The sequence below is a fragment of the Rhea americana genome, unplaced genomic scaffold (genome assembly GCF_003343005.1).
Source record: "Rhea americana isolate MKP2758 unplaced genomic scaffold, rheAme1 scaffold_118, whole genome shotgun sequence".
Taxonomy (NCBI): domain Eukaryota; kingdom Metazoa; phylum Chordata; class Aves; order Rheiformes; family Rheidae; genus Rhea; species Rhea americana.
Window position 1 is genome coordinate 2,511,151 of NW_028185239.1, and position 19,746 is coordinate 2,530,896.

The 19,746-nt window shown below is 39.5% G+C and overlaps 2 protein-coding genes across 5 annotated transcripts; both read right to left on the reverse strand.

Moving 5' to 3' along the window:
* Positions 1-668: 668 nt before the first annotated feature.
* Positions 669-14,089, reverse strand: PCNP (PEST proteolytic signal containing nuclear protein). Of its 2 annotated transcripts, none has more exons than XM_085319435.1 (5): positions 13,938-14,089; positions 10,150-10,318; positions 8,009-8,083; positions 7,296-7,351; positions 669-6,477 (listed from the first exon to the last, which is right to left on the reverse strand). In XM_085319435.1, the coding sequence occupies exons 1-5, from the start codon at positions 14,072-14,074 to the stop codon at positions 6,348-6,350; spliced, it is 567 nt and encodes a 188-aa protein (XP_085175561.1). In that variant the 5' UTR covers positions 14,075-14,089; the 3' UTR covers positions 669-6,347. The 2 variants fall into 2 exon arrangements, with proteins under 2 accessions (XP_085175561.1, XP_085175571.1); XM_085319445.1 differs by having other exon boundaries at positions 10,150-10,370; positions 13,938-14,033.
* Positions 14,090-16,142: 2,053 nt separating this feature from the next.
* TRMT10C (tRNA methyltransferase 10C, mitochondrial RNase P subunit) lies at positions 16,143-19,745 on the reverse strand. Of its 3 annotated transcripts, none has more exons than XM_085319403.1 (3): positions 19,659-19,745; positions 19,251-19,356; positions 16,143-17,687 (listed from the first exon to the last, which is right to left on the reverse strand). In XM_085319403.1, exon 3 carries the CDS (start codon positions 17,653-17,655, stop codon positions 16,411-16,413), a length of 1,245 nt encoding a protein of 414 aa, XP_085175529.1. In that variant the 5' UTR covers positions 17,656-17,687; positions 19,251-19,356; positions 19,659-19,745; the 3' UTR covers positions 16,143-16,410. The 3 variants fall into 3 exon arrangements, 2 of the variants coding, with proteins under 2 accessions (XP_085175529.1, XP_085175534.1); XM_085319408.1 differs by having other exon boundaries at positions 19,251-19,348; positions 19,659-19,736; XR_014897618.1 differs by lacking the exons at positions 16,143-17,687; positions 19,659-19,745 and adding an exon at positions 17,698-18,440 and having other exon boundaries at positions 19,251-19,652.
* Between the last annotated feature and the right edge of the window lies 1 nt (position 19,746).

Below are 19,746 nucleotides of genomic sequence, written 5' to 3' on the forward strand. Positions count from 1 at the left end.
TTGGCTGCAAGACCAAGGTGTAGAGGAGCTTCTCATAATCCACTCAGAAGCTCCTGCTGCCCAGCTGTAACCGTTTTAGCCGGCCTTGGATTGTGTGTGCCAAGATTTAAGGTTTCTCGCCCCTCTTCGGCAAGTGCAGTCTGCACACACCACCAGGGCCCAGGAGCAAGTAGCGTACAGCACTTCGGCCTTGGCCTCTGCWCCGGGACAAATGTTTAAGCAGAGGTTGCTGCTTGGAAGTTGTCCTCCAACACGACTCCTGCTTAAGAAGGGGCTGCCTCCCGCCCTGGGAACTCCCTCCTGCACCTTTCCCTTAGGTGTCCGAGCAACTTCAAGGCAAACCAACATTGCAGAAAGGCCAATTATGTTACGCAGTTCATCTCAACTGCTAGGGGATTGCTTRTGAGCATTTTAGCATATTAACTCTYCTGTGAACCCATGTAAGTAACTAAGCTAACTGCTAAGTGGAAGACACACAAAAACACGCGGTGGTTTGGAAAGGCTGTGTCCTGCTGGGGCACCATGGCCTTCCACTGAGCAAATGCAACTACAGACGAAAACAAATGGCACAGAGTGATGGGTGGGTAACTTTCCACCCTCTGTTCTCACTTGAGTTAGTACCGTGTTCTTCCTGGCTGTTAAATGAAGAACCACAAATACCTAAAGCATTCAAAATGTGTACATTTAATATGATGATACCCATTAGGGAGCCAGTTTTACAGCTGCTAGATACAATGCTGTGAGACCTAGCACCTATTAAGCAATTCCTTACTGAAACTTGTCCACATGAAAATTTACAGCTACTTTCTGCTACCTTTCTTACTACACAAGAAGGTCAGAGGCTCCAGGTCGTTTTGTTGCCATCCTCAGGCCCCAGGCAGTTGTGCAATACGTTTACAGGTCTAGTTTGATTTTCTTCAGCTAAGAGACTTTTCAGAAACTTCAGTAACATGTTAATCTGCCAGTATCAAAGTTGGTTTGTGCTGAGGTTAATATTCTTTTTGCCTGGCTTAGCTGACGTGCCCCTGCCTTGCAGAGGGTAACATCARTATTACCTTACTCAGTGCTATTAGATGTGCAGTAGCCCAAGCTTACGTCATCACAGACTTAAACTTTACATGTTAACAAGACTGTCTTAAACAAGCATCTGAGTAATAACAACAAAAGAAACATCCTAAGCTACATGCTAGTTCCACAATTATTCTTAACACTGCAGACTGATGTAGTCTGCTGCAATTGGTCTGCAATTCTATATAACAGGTTTGGGGGTCGTATGGATAGAGACCGTTACCACAGTTGCACTTCTTTCACAAACCAAGGGCAGAATTACCATTTTATGACAACCTACTGAGCATCAACTGACACTTCAAATGCAACTACTATGTTTACAGAGTATGGAAAGCTAGGGAAAATATTGATAATTGTATTTTTATTATGGCTTGCATTACCTTTAGACTAATTCGCTTCTACTTCAAGGAGAGTATAAAGATACAATATGAAGATATCCCCACAGCTTATCAGTCAATATACATACTCATGCTGAGAGGAAGAACTCTCAAGCTCAAAGTTTCCACATGTTGTTAAGAAAAAAAAAAAAAAAACAAAAAGTACTCAATTATTATATCTAAGAAATATCCAATTGCTGTTGATAACAGCTGTCTCTGTGGATGTCTAACTGGTAAAATAAAAAAAAATAATAAAAATTCTCACTTTACACTTCAAATGAGAGAGGCTTAGGGAAAGCTTTGGACAGAGCTTGTGAATATTAGTACTGTTTGTGTCTCCCTGTACTACTACCCTCCAGTTCAACTGAGGCTCACTCCCAGTGACTAAGTAGTTGTGCATAGCCTGTGTCATGCAATATTTCTCAGGGTGCTCTTTTCCCCTCAGTACTATAGAAAATGTTTTTCTTTTTAAAGTACAACATTCTTACGCTTTTTGGTTTGAAACCTAAAACCTAATGAGTGGGAGCTAATGCGGCTTGTAAATGGACCAGCTTTTCTTTATACAGGCTTTAAAAGGCTGGCTCCTATTCCTGCTATGGAGAAATAGGCTTCAGGCGCATGACTTCAAGTTTCAGTAGAGCTCTTACTACAGACCTAAAAACACAGAATCCTTGTATCCGTCTCTCAGGAAATCCAAGCCCAAGAACCAAATCCAAGAACTAAATCACAGAATGAGCAGAGGTTTTAAGACCTCATTATATRGACCTCTATCATATTAAAGAAGTTCATACTCTGTTTGCTATCCGTGACAATCACTGCCACTGTTTCCTACCTTACCTACACTAACGGACTAGACTGAATATATGTATCTTTACTGCAACAAGAACGCACAGTGGAGATGAAAGGTTTACTCTGGTAAATAAATCTCTTGCTAAATTTCCCCAYTCCAGACTTTTCAACAGAAGTTGATGAACAGAAGTTTAGCAAGTTATGAAGTTATGCATAGTAGTTGCATGTTTTTTAATTACATGGATGATAACTCTTCATCATCCCTGAGTCAACTACCTCAAAATTATGAATCATATGCAGCTTTCCCAGTAAGCACTATATAGTTTTCAGCTGCCAATTGTATTTCTGTACCAAAATTACAAAACAGCAACACCAGGAGATCCAATTGCTAATAAAGACACAGGGAAAGTGGAAAGGTGCTGACAGGATAAAGTAAAAAGCAAATTATGGACTGTCCAATTTCTGTGGCATTCAGGTGTCTCTTGGCACAGAATGGAAACTAGACAACTGTGGTCATTTTAAAATGTAACCTTCTCTTCCGGATCTGAGGGGCAAAACTTCTCATCATTCCCTGATTTCTAGAGTACCAAAAAAAAATCACTCTTTTTGCAGAAAACCTTCTAAGGCTACTAAACTAAGCAAATACAAAGCCTTCATGAAATTCTGTTGCTCCTCCAAACAGATTTGAATTATGTTCTTGCCTTACAGCAACCTAGACAGACTTCTAGTTAGGCCATTTCTTGTGATTTCTGATAGTATAGATTGCTGTTTTGGGAAGCAGGAACCACTATTTTCTCAGAAGGTGATAGTCTCTCCACAGTTAAAACTTTGATAAAATAGCATATGGAGTTCAACACAAGTCACATGAGTGACACCAGGAGCTGCTCTGCAAATCACAGGTCTGACAGCTGCAGAGATTAAGCACAACAGACCTGAGTGCCACTGCTGACTGCTGTCAAGGCAGCCATAGCATGACATGATGGTTGCTTTTATCAAAGTTTACTGAGTTCTGTGATGAAGTAGTCTATCACATAGGAGTAAACTCATGAAGTTAAAATAGCACCATCAGTTATCTTATAGACTAGCTTGTTGGGTACTTCCTTCTGCTGACAAAATACAGACTCACAGAATCTGGACAGTGCACCTCCCACGTTTTTAAAAGGGATGAAGTTAGATTATGGCTGTGCAGTCAGACGCATAAGGGTTTATGCCAACAGTGCTTGAAGCACTGCCACTCATAGTTGACTCTGCTACATTTTTTCATGCAGTTAGCAGGCTCAGCAACAATCCAACTGCAAGGCGGCACAGAGAACACACTGGGTAACTTCCATCTTTACTTAATGTCTTCAATGTTTTGCAGGCTGCTTAAGTGCAAATTACAGATCTACTGCTAATCAAGGATAAGCCCACCCCAGATAAAACTACACAACATTTCTGCCACTGGTAGATATGTCTACCTTGTTATGTTAGGTAGTGAAGAGGTCTCAGCAAATTTCCTAGAGGTACTTAAGAGAGCTAAATCAGGTAGTTTAGCACAAGTTTTGGAAACCCTGAATACTTTTAAAAACAAAAACACAAAACAAAACGAACTGCCTCCCCCACCAAAAGCTATAAATCGTCATGCAAAGACCACTGTAACAGGAGCCCACAACTTCAAGTGAAGTCCTAGCTAGTACTTGCCCTGACAATGCTTTTCAGATCAGTTCTTTTCTACAACAGTGTCACTGGAACAACTCTAGACACCTTTGAAGCTACAAGGCCAAGCCTCTGAGGCACTCATTCCCCTGAGTGAGTTTAGGTAATCCCATTTAATTATCTTCCAAGTAGCACTGACACAGAAATTACAAATTCATACTTTGAGAGATGTGGGATCCCTGCAAGATCTAGAAGCTACTGGAGTCTCTCACAGGGTTTACGATTACACTATTAACCATGCGAGTAAGATAAAGGGATACAATTTTTGCTATCTGACTTGCATGGAAGGCATTTCCTAGTATGCCTGCTGTCATGCATAGCAATTTCTTTAAAAATTTTGAAGTACAGAGATTTCTGTTGAAATGAATGCCTATTTCACCCAGAGATACGGAAGACGGAATTAGCAAAAGGTGTAGTGAAAAAGACTAGTCCTCGAAGTCATCCTATCATTCTTACTCTGAAGTCTCTTTTTCGCTTTTTCCTAATACAAGCAACAGACAAGATATCAGATAACCAATAACAAACAATATAAAATGGCTGCACAGTATGAATTACCACTACCTGAAAGGGATTACTTTGAACAAATATAACCACACATGATAAAAATAAGTGAAAATCAGATGCTTCATTTTGCCTTGCCTGGCTCCAATAACATCAAAGTCAGTTTTGAAAATCCTGACGTTCAGTTTTGAAAGTGTTTATATAAATCAAAGATTTCTGCTATGCAAAAAAAAGTATATGTTTTTATGTTATGTTTATAACAAGGCTTTTAAAGAAAATAGTTACAGGTATTCAACTGCAGACTTCAAAAGAAAAAAGATTACACATACAATACAAAAATACAAAAAATACTTTTCAGAACTTACAAACTCAAAAGTCTAAGTGGTAAGAGCTTTCTTAAAATAAAAAAAATTACACTTGAAGATGCACTTTCCTTTCCGCACTCACAGGTTCAGTTTTAGCATGAAGAAAGGTTTTAAAGGCAGAATGAAAGCAATTAACATGAAATTCTACAACCAATTCCAGTCTGAAATGAATTTAACTGTAGACACTATCAGGTACTTGAACGTTAAAACAAACTTCATTTCTTTTTTCCCCTCCCCGTTATTTTTGTTAACTATATTTTACCAGCAGATCTGGTAAGAGTTTTACAAATATGAAATCCAACTTAGACTGAAATTCAGACACCCTTTCTAAGTTCGAATTCTTACAGCACTGTTCTGCAGTACGAAAGCTAGGAAGTTAAACTGACCAGACTAATGTCATTGCTCAAAATTATTGCAAAAGGCAGAAAGGCAGGAAAAGGTCTAGCTTTATTTCTGAAGTTGACACTTATTAGAATTATTAGCACTACAAATAATAATAAAAAACCCCAACCTGATAGTGTCCATTGAAGCCACAGGCATCAAGGCATTTTGTTTTAAATGGCAAGAGAGGGAAAGTGCATCTTAAGAGTTTTTATACTTAAGCTGTGAGTTACTGATTTTTTTTGGTGTGGCTTTTATTTCTTTTAGGCATAGTAAAGAGAAGTATTTCAACCAAACGGGAAGCTTAATGTACATCATCTTGTCTTTTTGGTGGTGGCTTTTAAATATCAATTATTACTGCCTTTAGTATTAGTCTCTATTTAATTCACAAGGAAATGCTAACAAGCACTACTCAATGCTAATGACTTAAGAGGAACACACTGAAAATACTTTGTTTAGGTTTACCTTTGTAGTGACATATTCCTTACAGGTTGTATCTAATATACAGACAAGACCCATTTCCTACAGCGAAACAGGCCACAGAATGTTACACACGCTACATGAAGTTTTAAACAAAACTAGAGCTAAGTTACCAGAGCCACTCAGAGCAACGTAATTCCTAGTTTGCAGAGACTTAACAAAATATGACTGTAGGGAAAAAAATTCCAGGCTTTTAATATTTCTGTTGTTTAAGTCTATATTCAAACTAATAGTCCAGTAACACTTCTAGCACAAAACAATGCTCACTTGCTTTAACAATATTCTCAGGAGCCAACTGTTTCTCCTGTAGCGAAGAGGGAGCCAGAAGTGAGAATGCGAAAGCATTCAACATTAACCTGATTAAAGAGACAGTAACCTTTTTCATCCACCTTAATAATCACTGACAAAAAAAAAATTTCAAAAAAAATCTTGAAGAGGTACCACTCCAATTTCTTTATTATCTGTAACCTTTTGAAACTAATCACATGGAACTACAAAATTAGCAAATGCCTTGAAATCTGTATACAAAACATAAATTACCTCTAATTTCAAACTCAGTTATTAGTGTACCACTCAAATCTTAAAAAAGCGGCTCCAAAGATAGTCTTATACCATTCTTAAAAAAGGAAACTGTTCCTTTAATGTTACACCCTCCCCACCCCCCAAACACCCAAATCTCAATGCACATCATTTAGTTATTTTCGTGGTCATGAACATTTCCAAGATGAGATTTTATATTTCGTTCCCATAGCTTCTGGTTGTCAGAAAAACCATGCTTTCCTTTATTGAAGGAATTTGGTCCTGCTGAGGTTGGTGTATCCCTGTGAAGAGTAAAACAAGATTTGATAAAGTCAAATTAACTATAGTGCTTCATTCCACTGGACAATTTCAAATCTAACCTGCCACTAGGAACAAGCAACTACTGCATCTTCCTTTCTTTAAGTAAGGAAGTACATACATCAGGAGTCTTCACTACTGGTAACTATTACTGGCCACAGAACTGGCCCTTCTGCAGTACAACACAACAGAGTGACAAGACAGGGCAGCAGAAGAGGTGCAAGTGGCAGAAACTAYTGTTACCTGTAAAGTATCCGTCATGAGGACTAAAAAACTGGGGATCCAAATCAGTTATTGGGAAAAAATGAAACAAAAAGCTGACCAGCAGTGAGCCTTCAGGGGACTGACTTTAATAGTAGTCTGTTATGATAAACATCTTTTGATAAACATCAAAATTCAATCCTCACTTAAGTGAGTTCTCCTTTAAAAATGCCCCCATGTATTTTATTTTTTAGGCCTACATTGTTTCAAAATCATATCAGTAAGAGAAACATACATTTGTTTCAAAAATAAATAAGCTATTCTATGCCTTTCTGAAAGAGGCAAGTCCAATCTTCATCATGCATGGAGGTTTAAAAATCTGAGCACACTATCCTACTTCAGGGCAATTTATAAAATGAGTACTAGAAAAATATAAAATTTAGCAACAAGCAGGAAGATTTCCAATTTTCTTCTTGAAAAAATAAGTAAACAGACATTTCTCTTCCTATATTTCTAAACCAACTGCAAGATCTGACCTGAGCTGGAGAAGATATTCTCATGTGCTCACCCTACTTCAAACCATAGTTAAAAGCTGACTCACCTTCCAATGTTCTTCATACGCATCTTGGCTTCTGGAGGCATTTCTTCTGGTTCACTCTACAGAGAGAAAAACAGTTTACAGCACAGCTAGTCACTATTCGTATGAATGTTCCAAAAAATTGACAAGATTAAAAATATGGAGTTCTGCCCTCCAGAAAAGCAAAGTGATTTAGGAGAAATACAAGTTCCAAAAGGTTATAAAAAGAAACAAATATAAAGTTCCTTTGTTCATCTCTGTGATAAGAAGGAGCTGACAAAGTCTGGCTCAAGTGTAAAAACCCCGAAGCAGAGAAGCAGGGTATTTCATAGCCTTCAAGAAATATACTTGGCATATGGCAAGAATCCAGCAGTTTTTCTTGTTGGCCTGAATTGTCATGCAGTACTTGCAGTAACACAACCATAATATATTTAGCAAACCACGAGGAACATAACCTCTGTTCACCTCACCTTTATTAACCCCAGAGAAAGCAACCGTTAATTCAAATGAGATAGCCTATCTCATTTTCAGGGAAAAGTTATCATCCTGCTTAATGATTTCTTGAACCATCACAGACCTACAAAATTGTACATTTTTTAAAAGAACCACACGAGAGTTTTCTAATATGAAAGTCACTGCCATTTATGTAAAGAAGCTTAAAAGGTCCTCTCTCTCAGCCTAACTCTACCTGCACCAATGATACTTAAAGCTGCAACAACCACCATCTTATTACTCACATCCTCATCTTCATTGAAAGCTGCTGCTACAGAAAGGGTTTTTGGAGCGAGGGTTGGAACAGGCTCTTTAGGCTTCTGAAAGAGACAAAATGCACAARTAAAATCAGCCTGCTAACTTACAAAGAAAACAATTACACTTAGTATTTTAGATAACTTGGTAAAACAAAGTCAAGTATCTTCACTGAAACCAAGGGGGTAACAACCGGGAAAAGTGTCTCTGTTTGAACCATGCAAAAAGAGGCTTCCCTCTAACGAAACAGGAAAACAGCCACCCATTTGTGCAAGATATTCTCTGAAAAGCTAGCCAAACCTCTCATGTTACAATTCCCCACAGGCAAGTCTTAATTTCCAGCACACTGCAAGGATGCACAGCTGCTAGTGCATGACACAAACAATTAAATCAGAACCCAAATAAGTTGTAGTATTCAAAATTTGGCTACCTCACTGTTTCCATTATTCTATTCTTACCTATCATCTCCAGGAAGCTGAATATGTTTATTTTCTTGTCTTAATAACTTAATAACTTTCTGGCTTAAAGCAATCCAATACTTTTCAACTAGCATCAACATATACCATGCTGCTGAGTATATAAGTAAGATAAAGCTCCTCTAACAAGTATTACTAGTATTACTTTGATTCCAGGAAATACCTTCCTCTGTTTAGAGTGTATCAAGCTATCAAACTCAAAGCTGTTGTGTTATACACAATACAACAAAGACAGTGGTCTAAGTTACAGACCATGAAAAAATAAAGTGTTAAGCCATCAACACAGCTTGCTTCCACAATTCCAACAATCACCTAATGCGATTATGGATAGTACTTCCTCCCTTTTAACTTTATTGGCAATTACTTTGCCAACATCCATAGCTTGGATGCTGATACCACAGCAGAGTCCTTGTAGTCTACAACTATTCCTGACCCATAGGGTATAATGCCTCAATATTGTGCCATTTTTAAAGCATCGACCCCACAGGAAAGTATAATATACTAAAAGGGTAAAAGTGAACAAGAAGAAACACGATGGGTTGTATCACTCTAAAACCTGGTGCTCTGTCAGTCACTCACTGAATTCAGTGAGCCAGAAATCCTAAGCCAAATTTATTGCCACTGGAAATAGCTTTCTGCATGAGAAATCTGAGCTTGCTGTGGCTCAGAAGACAGCTTTGTCAATTTTTCCAAAGTCTGAGCTGACCTGATTGAATATATACCCTAAAATGCTGCCAGCCCATACCTCCTTCCCATCTGAGAATAAGAGCAGTCTTTTCATCTTCTGTAGATCTGTAAAATGCTGGCACTGCAAGCGCAAGTCCTTCAGGCTTACAGTTTGAAATGGATCCAGACAAGAATTTATAATGTATCAATCACAGTGGTGTGTGGCAAGTATAAATGAACCRTATTAAACAAAGAGGCAGCATCTTGCTTGCCCATGTTACTAGAGGTCTATTTTTGTAAATAAAAACATCAGATTCATATCAGAAAAAGCACAAGGATAACTTGCACTGGACAATACAGGTAGATCAGGATCCTTAAAAATCTATAGTATGAAGTCTCATTTCTTGCATATTATTTAAATATTCTTGTCAAAAAAAAATCCTTAATCAAGGCTCAGACACCAATAGCTTAAATGACTCTCCTTGGTTCTACTAAAGAACAGTAAAGACAGAAAGTCATAGGAGAGAAAAAAAAATCCCTTCTCCATGCAAAAATAAAATCTTTGGAATGGTAGATGACCTATAACACCATGGAGGGGAGTACTTTCTCTCATGTAGCTTTAAGCATCCTAAGCAGCAAAGCTCCTAGAACTCATTTCAAAGTAGCCTGAACAGTTTAATAGGTCTTCTAATTTCCCTCAGGAAATTATTCCAGTCTATCAAATCTCATCACAAAATTCTCCTGCATGTTCAAAGACTATCTACATTTAACTTCAATCAACAGTCTTACGCATCCTCAGACAATTCATCTGGCATTAATCACTTTCAAATACTTACACATGCATGACTAGGTGACCCTGCAATCCCTTCTTAAACTTGATCCAAGTTGCCTATATTTAATTCAAGGCTTTACTTCTGCAAGGAAGCATCCCCAAAGTTCTTCCCCTTTGCCTCACTTTCCTTAAGATTTAAAGCCCTCAGATAACTTACATTTGCTCCTAGTTTGATGGATATTGCAGATGCCTTCTTTGTTGTCTGACTGCCTATGGAAAATCCAAACTTGGACATTTTGGCAGGAGCAGGCTTTGCAGTGAAGTCTTCAGCTTCTTCATTAGCTGCTCGTTTCTCTGCGCTGCGACTCGAACTTTCCCCTCCATTACTGGAAGAAACAGTCTTAGTTTTCACAGGTTTTTCTGCCTCTTCTTCAGGTCCTGGTGAAGTCGAAACAACTTACCAAGATGAGCTATTTTTACTGAGCAGATTGATGGGAGCAGCAACCTCATAAAGCATTATACTTTGGGTGCAATAGGTAAGGTGCTTTTAGTGACAGCAGTTTCCATCAGTGTATATTTAGTGGACAGCAAAACACAAAGAGCAGAAGAAACTGCAAGTATTCCATTACTTGTAAAGAACTTCTTGTATATGAGCCAGGAAAAGCATCTTGAAGCACCATTTCTTTACTTAGTACAGAAGTCAAAGTTCATGTAGTAAATTACATGTAGACGACTACACCTTTTTAGGGTTTAAGTTGTAATAAATAAGCTTTCATACTTGGAATCCCAATTCCAAACCTAGAGTAGATAAATCTAATTTAAAATTAATTCTACTAAATTAAAAAAAAAGAAAAAAAAAGAAAGAAAGAAAGAAAAAGAAAATAAAAGAAGTCCATGCCAGTCTCTAGGCTTGTCTGGCACAATACTAAAAGCAAAGAAGTGACTACAGTGAGGCCGTCTGTCACAATGATGTTTCAAGTCACTGCTTGTCCACATCTCATCTTTATTAAAACTCTGCTTGAGGAAGGAATCAGCACTAGAAAAACATATATACAGATATATATAGATAGATTTCACCTTTTCTGGTTTTGTATATAACCATGGAAAACACAGTAGCTGAACAATGATTCACACAGTAGAATACTGAAATCACATTTTTGTTTCCTGTACACATGGCTTGTTCAGCTACACCAACGGACAAAGGTGTCCTTGAAAAACTTATTCTGAACATAGTAATAAATTTCAGCAAAAAATACATTTCTCTGCTGCTGCAATAAGCAAACTACTGCAGCAGCAAAAGAGGAGAGAGGAAAAAAAAAAAAAAAGCACACACTGGGGAAGGGACAGGAAAGCGTCCATCCTATAAGTCGAAGAAAGACTGTAGCTATGACTAGACCCTCACAGGAGGTGGCAAATTCATGCACATAGCAAATTCAGACCACTGGGGAAGGACATTCTTCACACTGCCCCCTAACAGCAAAAAGTACTTAAATAAGGGAGAGCAGTGAGGGAGAAGTCAGTCTGAACTTGGGGTTGCCAAAATGGTGGCTTTGGGGAAGCAAATAACATCAGGAGAAAGAAAAACTAGACAAACGGGGAAATCTGCAAGAGAAAAATAGAAAAGTTTGTTCCAATTTAGCTGTTTTTCCTCAATCGCCTTAATTTTCAATTTAAGTACACAACTGCTCCATATTGCTTTTCTTCAAGCATCCATTCGCAGGACACACACTCCCTGTCCATCATTTAGATATATTTTACTGCCATTTCCCAATCAGAAGCATTGTCTTTACAAGAAAATATATCCTTTTTATCTCACTCCGTTATCACTTTATTATCACTCCTTTTGTTTATGTATTTTGTTTATTGTTATCTTTATCGAGATAACAATATGCAATCTCAGCAGAAATTGATGTTATTCACCATTGAGAATAGAGTAGATCACAAAAATAAAAATAATAAAAAAATAAGAACTCTAACACTAGTCTGCAYCACTAGAAGTTTGACACAGAAAGTATAGACATTAAAGTGACAAAAGACTGAAAAGAAACAAAGTGACCTTGGACATTACTTGCTGTCTTAGCCTTGCAGACTGCTGTTCAGAAAACTATGCTATAAGAAGCAGTTTACAGCTAGTCCACAAAATTACATTACAAAGAATATTCAGTAAGAGTTTTAAGCTAGGTACACTGTAGCCTAGAAGGCAAATTGATCTTAACTAGCTCAGAAAGTTTTGGAACCATATGTCTAAAAATCGGTTTCTCAGTAAGATACAATAATCCTGGCAGCTGAGATCTCAGGGCACACTAGTCTGATGCAGATTCTACAGCTAATGTTCGCTTGAAACTAATGACTCTATCCTACAGTTTACATTTGTGACTATAAATTCTAGAATAGTGCTAAGCAAAACACGAAGCCTATCACAATCCAGATGTGACTGTGTCAACTCCATATCTACCTGTTTTCTCACCCTTCTCAACAAAACATGAAATAGTATCTCTCCTATCATCAGTGTGCAACAAAGTGCTACTTGTGCTAGACTCCACTCAGGACAAGATGTGGGCTGCTAGAAGAAATATCTTCCTTACAGAAAGAAATACATATATAGAACATCCATTTGAGGACTGAATAGCTCAAAAATTTGAATAGGTCTCTCCAACCTCACAGCCCAATTCATATGCATTTTTTAAGCACTGAGCTTCTTTGTCACATCTTAGAGATCTTAAGGAAGGCTTGAAAACTCAGCCATCAAACGTTCTTTCCATGAATCACAGTAATAAAAAGCTGTGTTGCTTCACAGAAGGGTTATTTATGTGGATATCAACAAGCTATGAAAGTGGACAATGCCCACTACCTAGATGGTGTAAGTGATAAGGAAGACTGATGGGAAAGGATTTCTTTTCCTCATAAGACCGTGACCGCTGAGAAAACAGTATCTCAGCTAAGTTAACTTTACTTAAAAAAAAAAAAAARGGAAAAACACTAATTTTAGCAAAAGCTAAAGACTCTAAACTGTTTTCAAAAATAATCAGTGAAGAACACTTCTTTATGAGGGCCAATGTAACATAATTCATTAAGATTGTGTTCCAGCACACCAGACAGTGTGCAAGACATTATGGATGACTGACATACTGATATGATCCAATTACTGTATTATCAAAAAGGGGGGCAAAAAACCCCATAGCATCAAGAGCTGAGAAACTTCCTCAAATCAAGTATTTCTGTACATATTTTAATGATTATCAGAATAAACACTCACCGTTGAGATTTAATTTAATTGGTTTAGAGGCTTAATTTAATCTTCCAACAGATCAAAGAAACATCGTCTATTTCTAGCTACACTTAAAAAGGGAATGGAAAGTTTTATCTATATAAGGACACTATTTTCTCAAATTTAAGTCTGGAAAGGAGGGCAAAGAAAAATATATAGTCAGAAATTTCAGGAGAACTGAGGATAAATAACACACAAGAATACAGGAACAATTATGACTAAGTCATAATATAAACAATGTAAAACTAGTTTTAAACTAAACAGAGAACTTGCAAATTACTGGTAAGCACTTTGAGCTCGATACTTAAAATGGCACGTGAGCAATATTCACTGTATCAGTACTGGGAAAGGCACCATAATTGTTAAAGCTGATCTTAAAGATATTTTTATTATACCGCCGCCAGCGGCAGCACTCAAATTCCTCTCAATACACCGCAGAAGCACTCGCTCCRTATGTTTTAGAGCAGGAGAAAAAACGCGTTTCCTTGGACAAGGAGCTGCTGGGTTAAGAAGGCCCCTGCAAGGCCGAGGCTAATCTGAGGGCCCTGGGCCCAGGCCTCGGCCCCCGCCACCCCCTCAGGCCCGGCCGCCCCTCTCCCCTCTAAGGGCGGCCGCGGCGCGGCGCGGCGCGGCACAGCCCAGCCGGGAATGGCCACCCCAGGCACCCGCCACCCCCTGGGAGCCAGGCCCCAGCCCTCCCCCCCGCGACTACGCGGCGAGAGGCGCTGCGAGTTCACCTCCTCCGGGCTGCGGCCGCTTCGCCTTCGGCCCCTCCGCTCTGCCGTCCGCCATTTTCCCCCGCCTCCGCCTCCCGCGCCGCGCATGCGCGCCGCCCCGCCGCGGCTCTAACACCTCCGGCTCCTCCCCCAACCATAGAAGATGGCCGGGAGGGCGACTAGAGCGACCAGGCCTGGCCGGACTTCTACGGCACAGCAGGAATGACGGAGACGGAAGTCTTGCGTGCGCACGGGAAGTAGTGAGGAGTAGGGCACCAGCGCTTCGAGCGAAGCCGGGATGACGGACTTCCGGCCAGGCCCGAGAGCTCCGCCCCCAACCCCTGTCTGGCCAATCACGGCGCGAAGGGCGCGCGAGGCAGCAGCCGTTGTTCCCTGGGGGGTGGGAGGGGAAGGGGGGCGCGAAATCGCCCTGGGGCGATTTCGGGGGGGGTCTCTTCCCCCCCCCCCGGGCCGCCCGCAAACCCTCCGCACCTGCAACCTCACGTTTACATTAATTAAAAAAAATCCAAGAGGTGCAGTGCATAAGCCACGCGTCTTAAGCGGAGCAAAATAATGGCTTAAACCTGTTTATACATTGGTACCAGTGTGCATATYGGACCCAACGAGGGCAAAAGGAAAGCGGGGGTTGTCTCTGCTCTTACACTACGGGCAGCGGTTCTTTTAGATTGCACCTCCACTCCGAGCATCTCTTAAACAGCAGCCTAATCTGCTGGAATATGTCCTGTAAGTCTTGTGCGTCCTACAAAGCAACATTTAGTGAACGCCAACGTGCGCTGATCTCAAGTGCTAATGATTCAAAAATCAACTTTTATATTCCACTAACAGCAGCTTGTGCAGAAGATGGCGCGCCAGAAGGTTCTTTTAATAAAAAATAGTCCATGTATCAGGAGATGCTGTTTATCCGACACARTAACTGGAGGCACATCCCAACAGCGTATGGCACCATGTCTTCTACCCATCGTACAAGGAAAAATAAAAGTTGCTRCTTAAACTTCTGTGGCTGTATATTTACAGATACAGGCTTAGTTATTGTAAATAATTGCTCAGAGTGGCTCACAGATACTTCCTAGATATTGAAAAAAATCTTAATATTTGAAATACTACCCTAGAATGAAGCTTTTAGTACTACTCAGCAACGTATATCTCACATCATGCAAACCTCATTCCAAATCAGATATTCGTCATAGCCAAATGTCACAGCAAATGATTTGCAGGAGGTAAAATTTTAAAGTTGTGCAATATTGTGCAATATAACCCTTTCAAATAAGTGCTTGTAATATGGAATGTGATCACCTATGGAAAATGGATCACCATCAACCCCCAGTATACTTGGAGTCTACTCTTCTAAATTATATTGCAGCTCCTAGTTTTTTGACATTTCAAGAAAATACTACCGGCTTCCTAGCAATCACAGAGAACAGATTCTAAATGCTTCGAAAATGCAGGAGACACTATACACGTTCCATGCTCTTGCTCAGCACTGTATTTCTTTCTCATTTAAGAAAATATACTGATTTGAAGCAGCACAGCGATCAACTAGATTAAAAAAAGACTCAATTGCCCATGGAGAAAACTACTGTCTAGGCCACGAAGAAATTTTCTCCTAGCCCTACTAAGGGCAGTGAGTCATATTTAAGAAAATGCCCTTTGTAATTGTACAGTCTAAACACAGACTTTTACGGGTAGACTGATCACTAACTGTGAGAAATACTAAGAGGCCTTCTGCTCCTGTAAGTATTTACTAAGACTGTTTATCATTGGAAAACTTCAAGCATTTTGGGATAGCTACACTATAAAAGAATTAAAACCACAGGCATTCAGGGATAAATGTTTTTCACAAGAGCACCTAAGAATCTTTGGCAGGGTCTAGAAGATTTGGAAAACTCCTTCCTATGGACCAGGAACCAATTTGTGCCAGATGGGACAATACCCAGAAACAAACCATACAACTCCCACACCTCCCTAAACTCATGCTTAGCAGGTTTAAAGGATTTTTTTTTTTAAGACAGTGTGTCAAAAGTCAGTTCATCTACGTTCCAAAAGAAGACTCAAGAACTAACAGGCAAAGGTCTTCTACTTGATTTTAGCTAACCTTTTAGAGTAAGAATGTAGATTGCTTCAGTTTGCAAACTCAAAGCACAGAAATATTCCTTAAAGAAAAAGCTAATTTGTTATGGTTCAGTTACAATCACTTGCATCCCAATATGAATCAATGGAACATATTCATACTTTAATGGTTCAATTTACAGATCRTAACATCTCATTTTTTCTTATTTAGTTTCAATAAATCTGAGAATAAGATCATATGCAAACAGCTGGAATACTAAGGTTATTAAAAAAAAATCCCTAACAACAGACAGCAGTCCTTTCAAACTTGACTAACAAAAGCAGGTGAACACAACTCCCAAAGTCTAGAGAAACTCAAATACTAAAGAGCAGTTTCTCTCTAAAATTCTTTCTCTTCCCAATCACTCTACTTCTGTGTTAGCTTCTTAGAGTAATTCTTTGCAAATTGCTTTCGTACTTCTTCCTGTCTCTTTCCAAGTTTAAGTGTGTTCATCAGATTTAAGGTTTTTTTCAGTTCATGCACAGACCTACCTACAAAGCCACAATATTTCCTTTTTGGAACAAATTCCAGAGCCTTCCTCCAGTCTCCAGTATCTTTCAGTGTTAATAAAATATGCATCATTTGGTCCAATGTGAGATTTTTGCCTCCTGTATTCCAAAGCAAGTACTTTTCCAGTGGAAGGCTGGCAGTTTCCAGTCCCAAACGTTTTGCTTGTGCTAAAGAAACTCCTGTTTTTATGCTTCTGTCAACCATTGACCCAATGATATAGACTTTATCATGATCGAATGTCTTCATGACTTTGGGAGAATCAGCTGTCAGATAGACAATCTTGTTCTTTGGAAAAATATTTGTATAGCACTGCTCTGTCACAGTGATAAGTAATTTGTCCCATGCTTCTCTGTAAAACTTGATAAATTCCCTATGATACTGGCTGTTGTCTTTGAGGTTACAGAAGTGAATGTGAAATGGATCCACAGATTTTCTATTACAACTTTCACTGAGTACTATTTGTCTAACTGTATTTGCTACTTCTCTGGGTGACATATCATTTTCAAAAGACATGTCAAATACTAGAGGTTGGCCAAAGACCATAGACTGAGCAGCTCTCCAATTATGTGTTTTTTCTATAGCATTGGCCCACAAACAGATGAATGAATTCCTTTTGATCTCATCACTTTTTGAAGCTTTCTCCTGGGTTTCTAGCCTTCTTTCCTTTTTCTCCGCCATCTTTCTTTTGTCATTTTTCTTGTAAAGCTCTTTTAGATGCAAGTACTTTAAATACTTCTTTTTAGATGACTTGGAAGAACATTCCATGAAAGTTTTTAGCTGTTCTTCAGTGATATTTTCAGGAACTGATCTGCCAGCCAGTCTCCACATCTCCACAGTCTCACGTGCAGCAGCCAAAGTGGAAAGCTCCTTATGCTCAGACACTGTCTCATTGGCTTCTTGCAATCCAGATTTCATTACCTTCTTCCACTCATCTAAATCTAGCTTTTCAGAGGGATTGTGTGAAGTGCTCTCCTTCAAGCAAGGTGATAAAATCAGAGTTCTACAGAGTGGAAATAAATCCTTTTTCATCCCATGTTGCACAACAAAGGGGAAGGCAGAACACCCAACAAAGTTTTTCAGAAGCATATTTACAGACTGCATGCTTAAGACATACGCTGTGTTCCAACACTTATCTGCAAAACAGCAGTAAGATAAGAGGAGGGGAGGGAAGAAACTGTCAGTGGTCATACAGAAAATACAGATTTTTCACCCATAGTAACACTAGCAAACAGTAAGTTACTTCTTCAGGAATATAAGAAGTTTGTGTTTCCACTGTTATTTTCCTACTGTTCATAAATAAAAACAATATAGGTGGCACTGCTGTGAATTGACAAAGTTAGCTCTGCTGCTTAAAACAGCTGTACTTACTGCAATTCAAAGTAAGGTCACGCAATCATTAACTGAAATAGATCTCAGAAAATATTTATCTGTATCATATGGCAAATAAGAACCTTTGCATCAGAAGCAGGCATAATACCACATGGAGGCCAAAAATATTTTTACATCCAGCAGTGCCTACCTGACTTACCTCTGCTATGAAAACACACGAGATACTTTATCTTGTAATAGGCTTTCTGGAGTATTTTTACATCTCAGAAGATCACATTTTTGCTTTTATCATTATATTCTGGGAAGCTTCCTTGGCACTTACACACCACAGATCACTGGAACTAATGAACTACCAATGCCACAGTTTGCTAAGCCAACACTACAGCCCTGGGAGGCACTCATGCCCCTTCAGCTCAGCTCCCCCAGCAGCACAAACATTCACATGGTCATAGGATGAACAAAATCAGAGAACTGGTCTTTGGGACAGTTAGCCCAGGAAAAAAAAAATAGTTATCATTCAATCCAAATTAGTTTCCACTTAGATTCACTGGACACATCTAGGAAAGAAATGGATATGAGGAATAAACAACTAGCATAGAAAGAGACAATCTTTTTTTTTTTTTTTTTTTTTTTGCTAAATCGTTCATGAAACTGATGCTAGCACACAAAGCTAAGTATATGGACTGCATAGTCCAATTAATTCCACTGCAATGCACTTGTATTTAAATGCAAGTGGTTTATAGAAGAAAAGAAAAACACTAAAGAATGTTTAACATTTTCCTTGCCCCACAGAAATCTACTTACATAAATCAAATCAGTTTCAGTGCTCAAGAAAACATGATTTGATCAAAACATAACAATTAGTTCTGGATTTTAAAAAAATTAACTCATTATCTCCCCAAGAATTTACCACCTGAAAATAATGTGATTTACAGAAGACTAAGTTGAATCCAGTTTTGCTGTTTATATATACCTGCCCAGATAGGGAATCATAAAAAACAGAAGCAGCACATTACTGGCATAAGTGGCACGCTTTTTAAGATATTGCAATTTGTCAAATTGATGATCAGCATTTAATTCGCTACTGTTATTAAAACAGCTGAATGAAAGTACATAATTGCATGAATTTAAGACAAAACTCAAAATAGAAACGCTACCTCAGAGACATTCATAATTTTATCTTAAAGCGCTTAAGTTACTGGCAAAGTTTATAACCAAAAAATGTATATATTGCCCAGCTCGGGGAAATCAAGGGATCATTTCTTCAATTAGCTCATATTAGCATGGTTCCAATTAAGACAGTATTTAACAGACAGATTTATGCCATCAGAATACCTGATAGCAGCTTTCTAATAAAACCAGTTTACCTTTCAAGTTGTCCAAAGCGCAGCAGACACGCTACCACATCATCACTGCTGTCATCACTGCAAGAATAACTTCAAAAACCTCTTTGCAGCGCTCGCACCTGTGGAACTAAAGACAGCTCTGCGATACTAGCTCTTAACCGGAGGCTCCCCAACAATGTTCCAGCCCCCCAAAAGGTGGAACCGAACCGTTACAACCCTCACGAGGACGCCGTGGCACCACCCCCAGCGGCCTCCCGGGACAGAGCGCCACAGGCCCCGAAAGGGCGCTCCCAAGGTCAGCGGGAGCCGCCGGCAGAAAGGCAGCCAGGCGCCCCGAGCTCCCCGCGTCGGGGGCTCCCCGGCAGCAGGAGCCAGACGGCAAGGAGCGGCTCTCCCCACCGGCCGCCGCGGCGCGTTGCGGCCACCCACCTGCCTGCGCTCCGGCCCGCGTGCTCCGCCCTGCCCCGCTCCCCGCCTCCTTCCGCCCAGGAGCGGAAGCGGGACGGGCGGACACTTC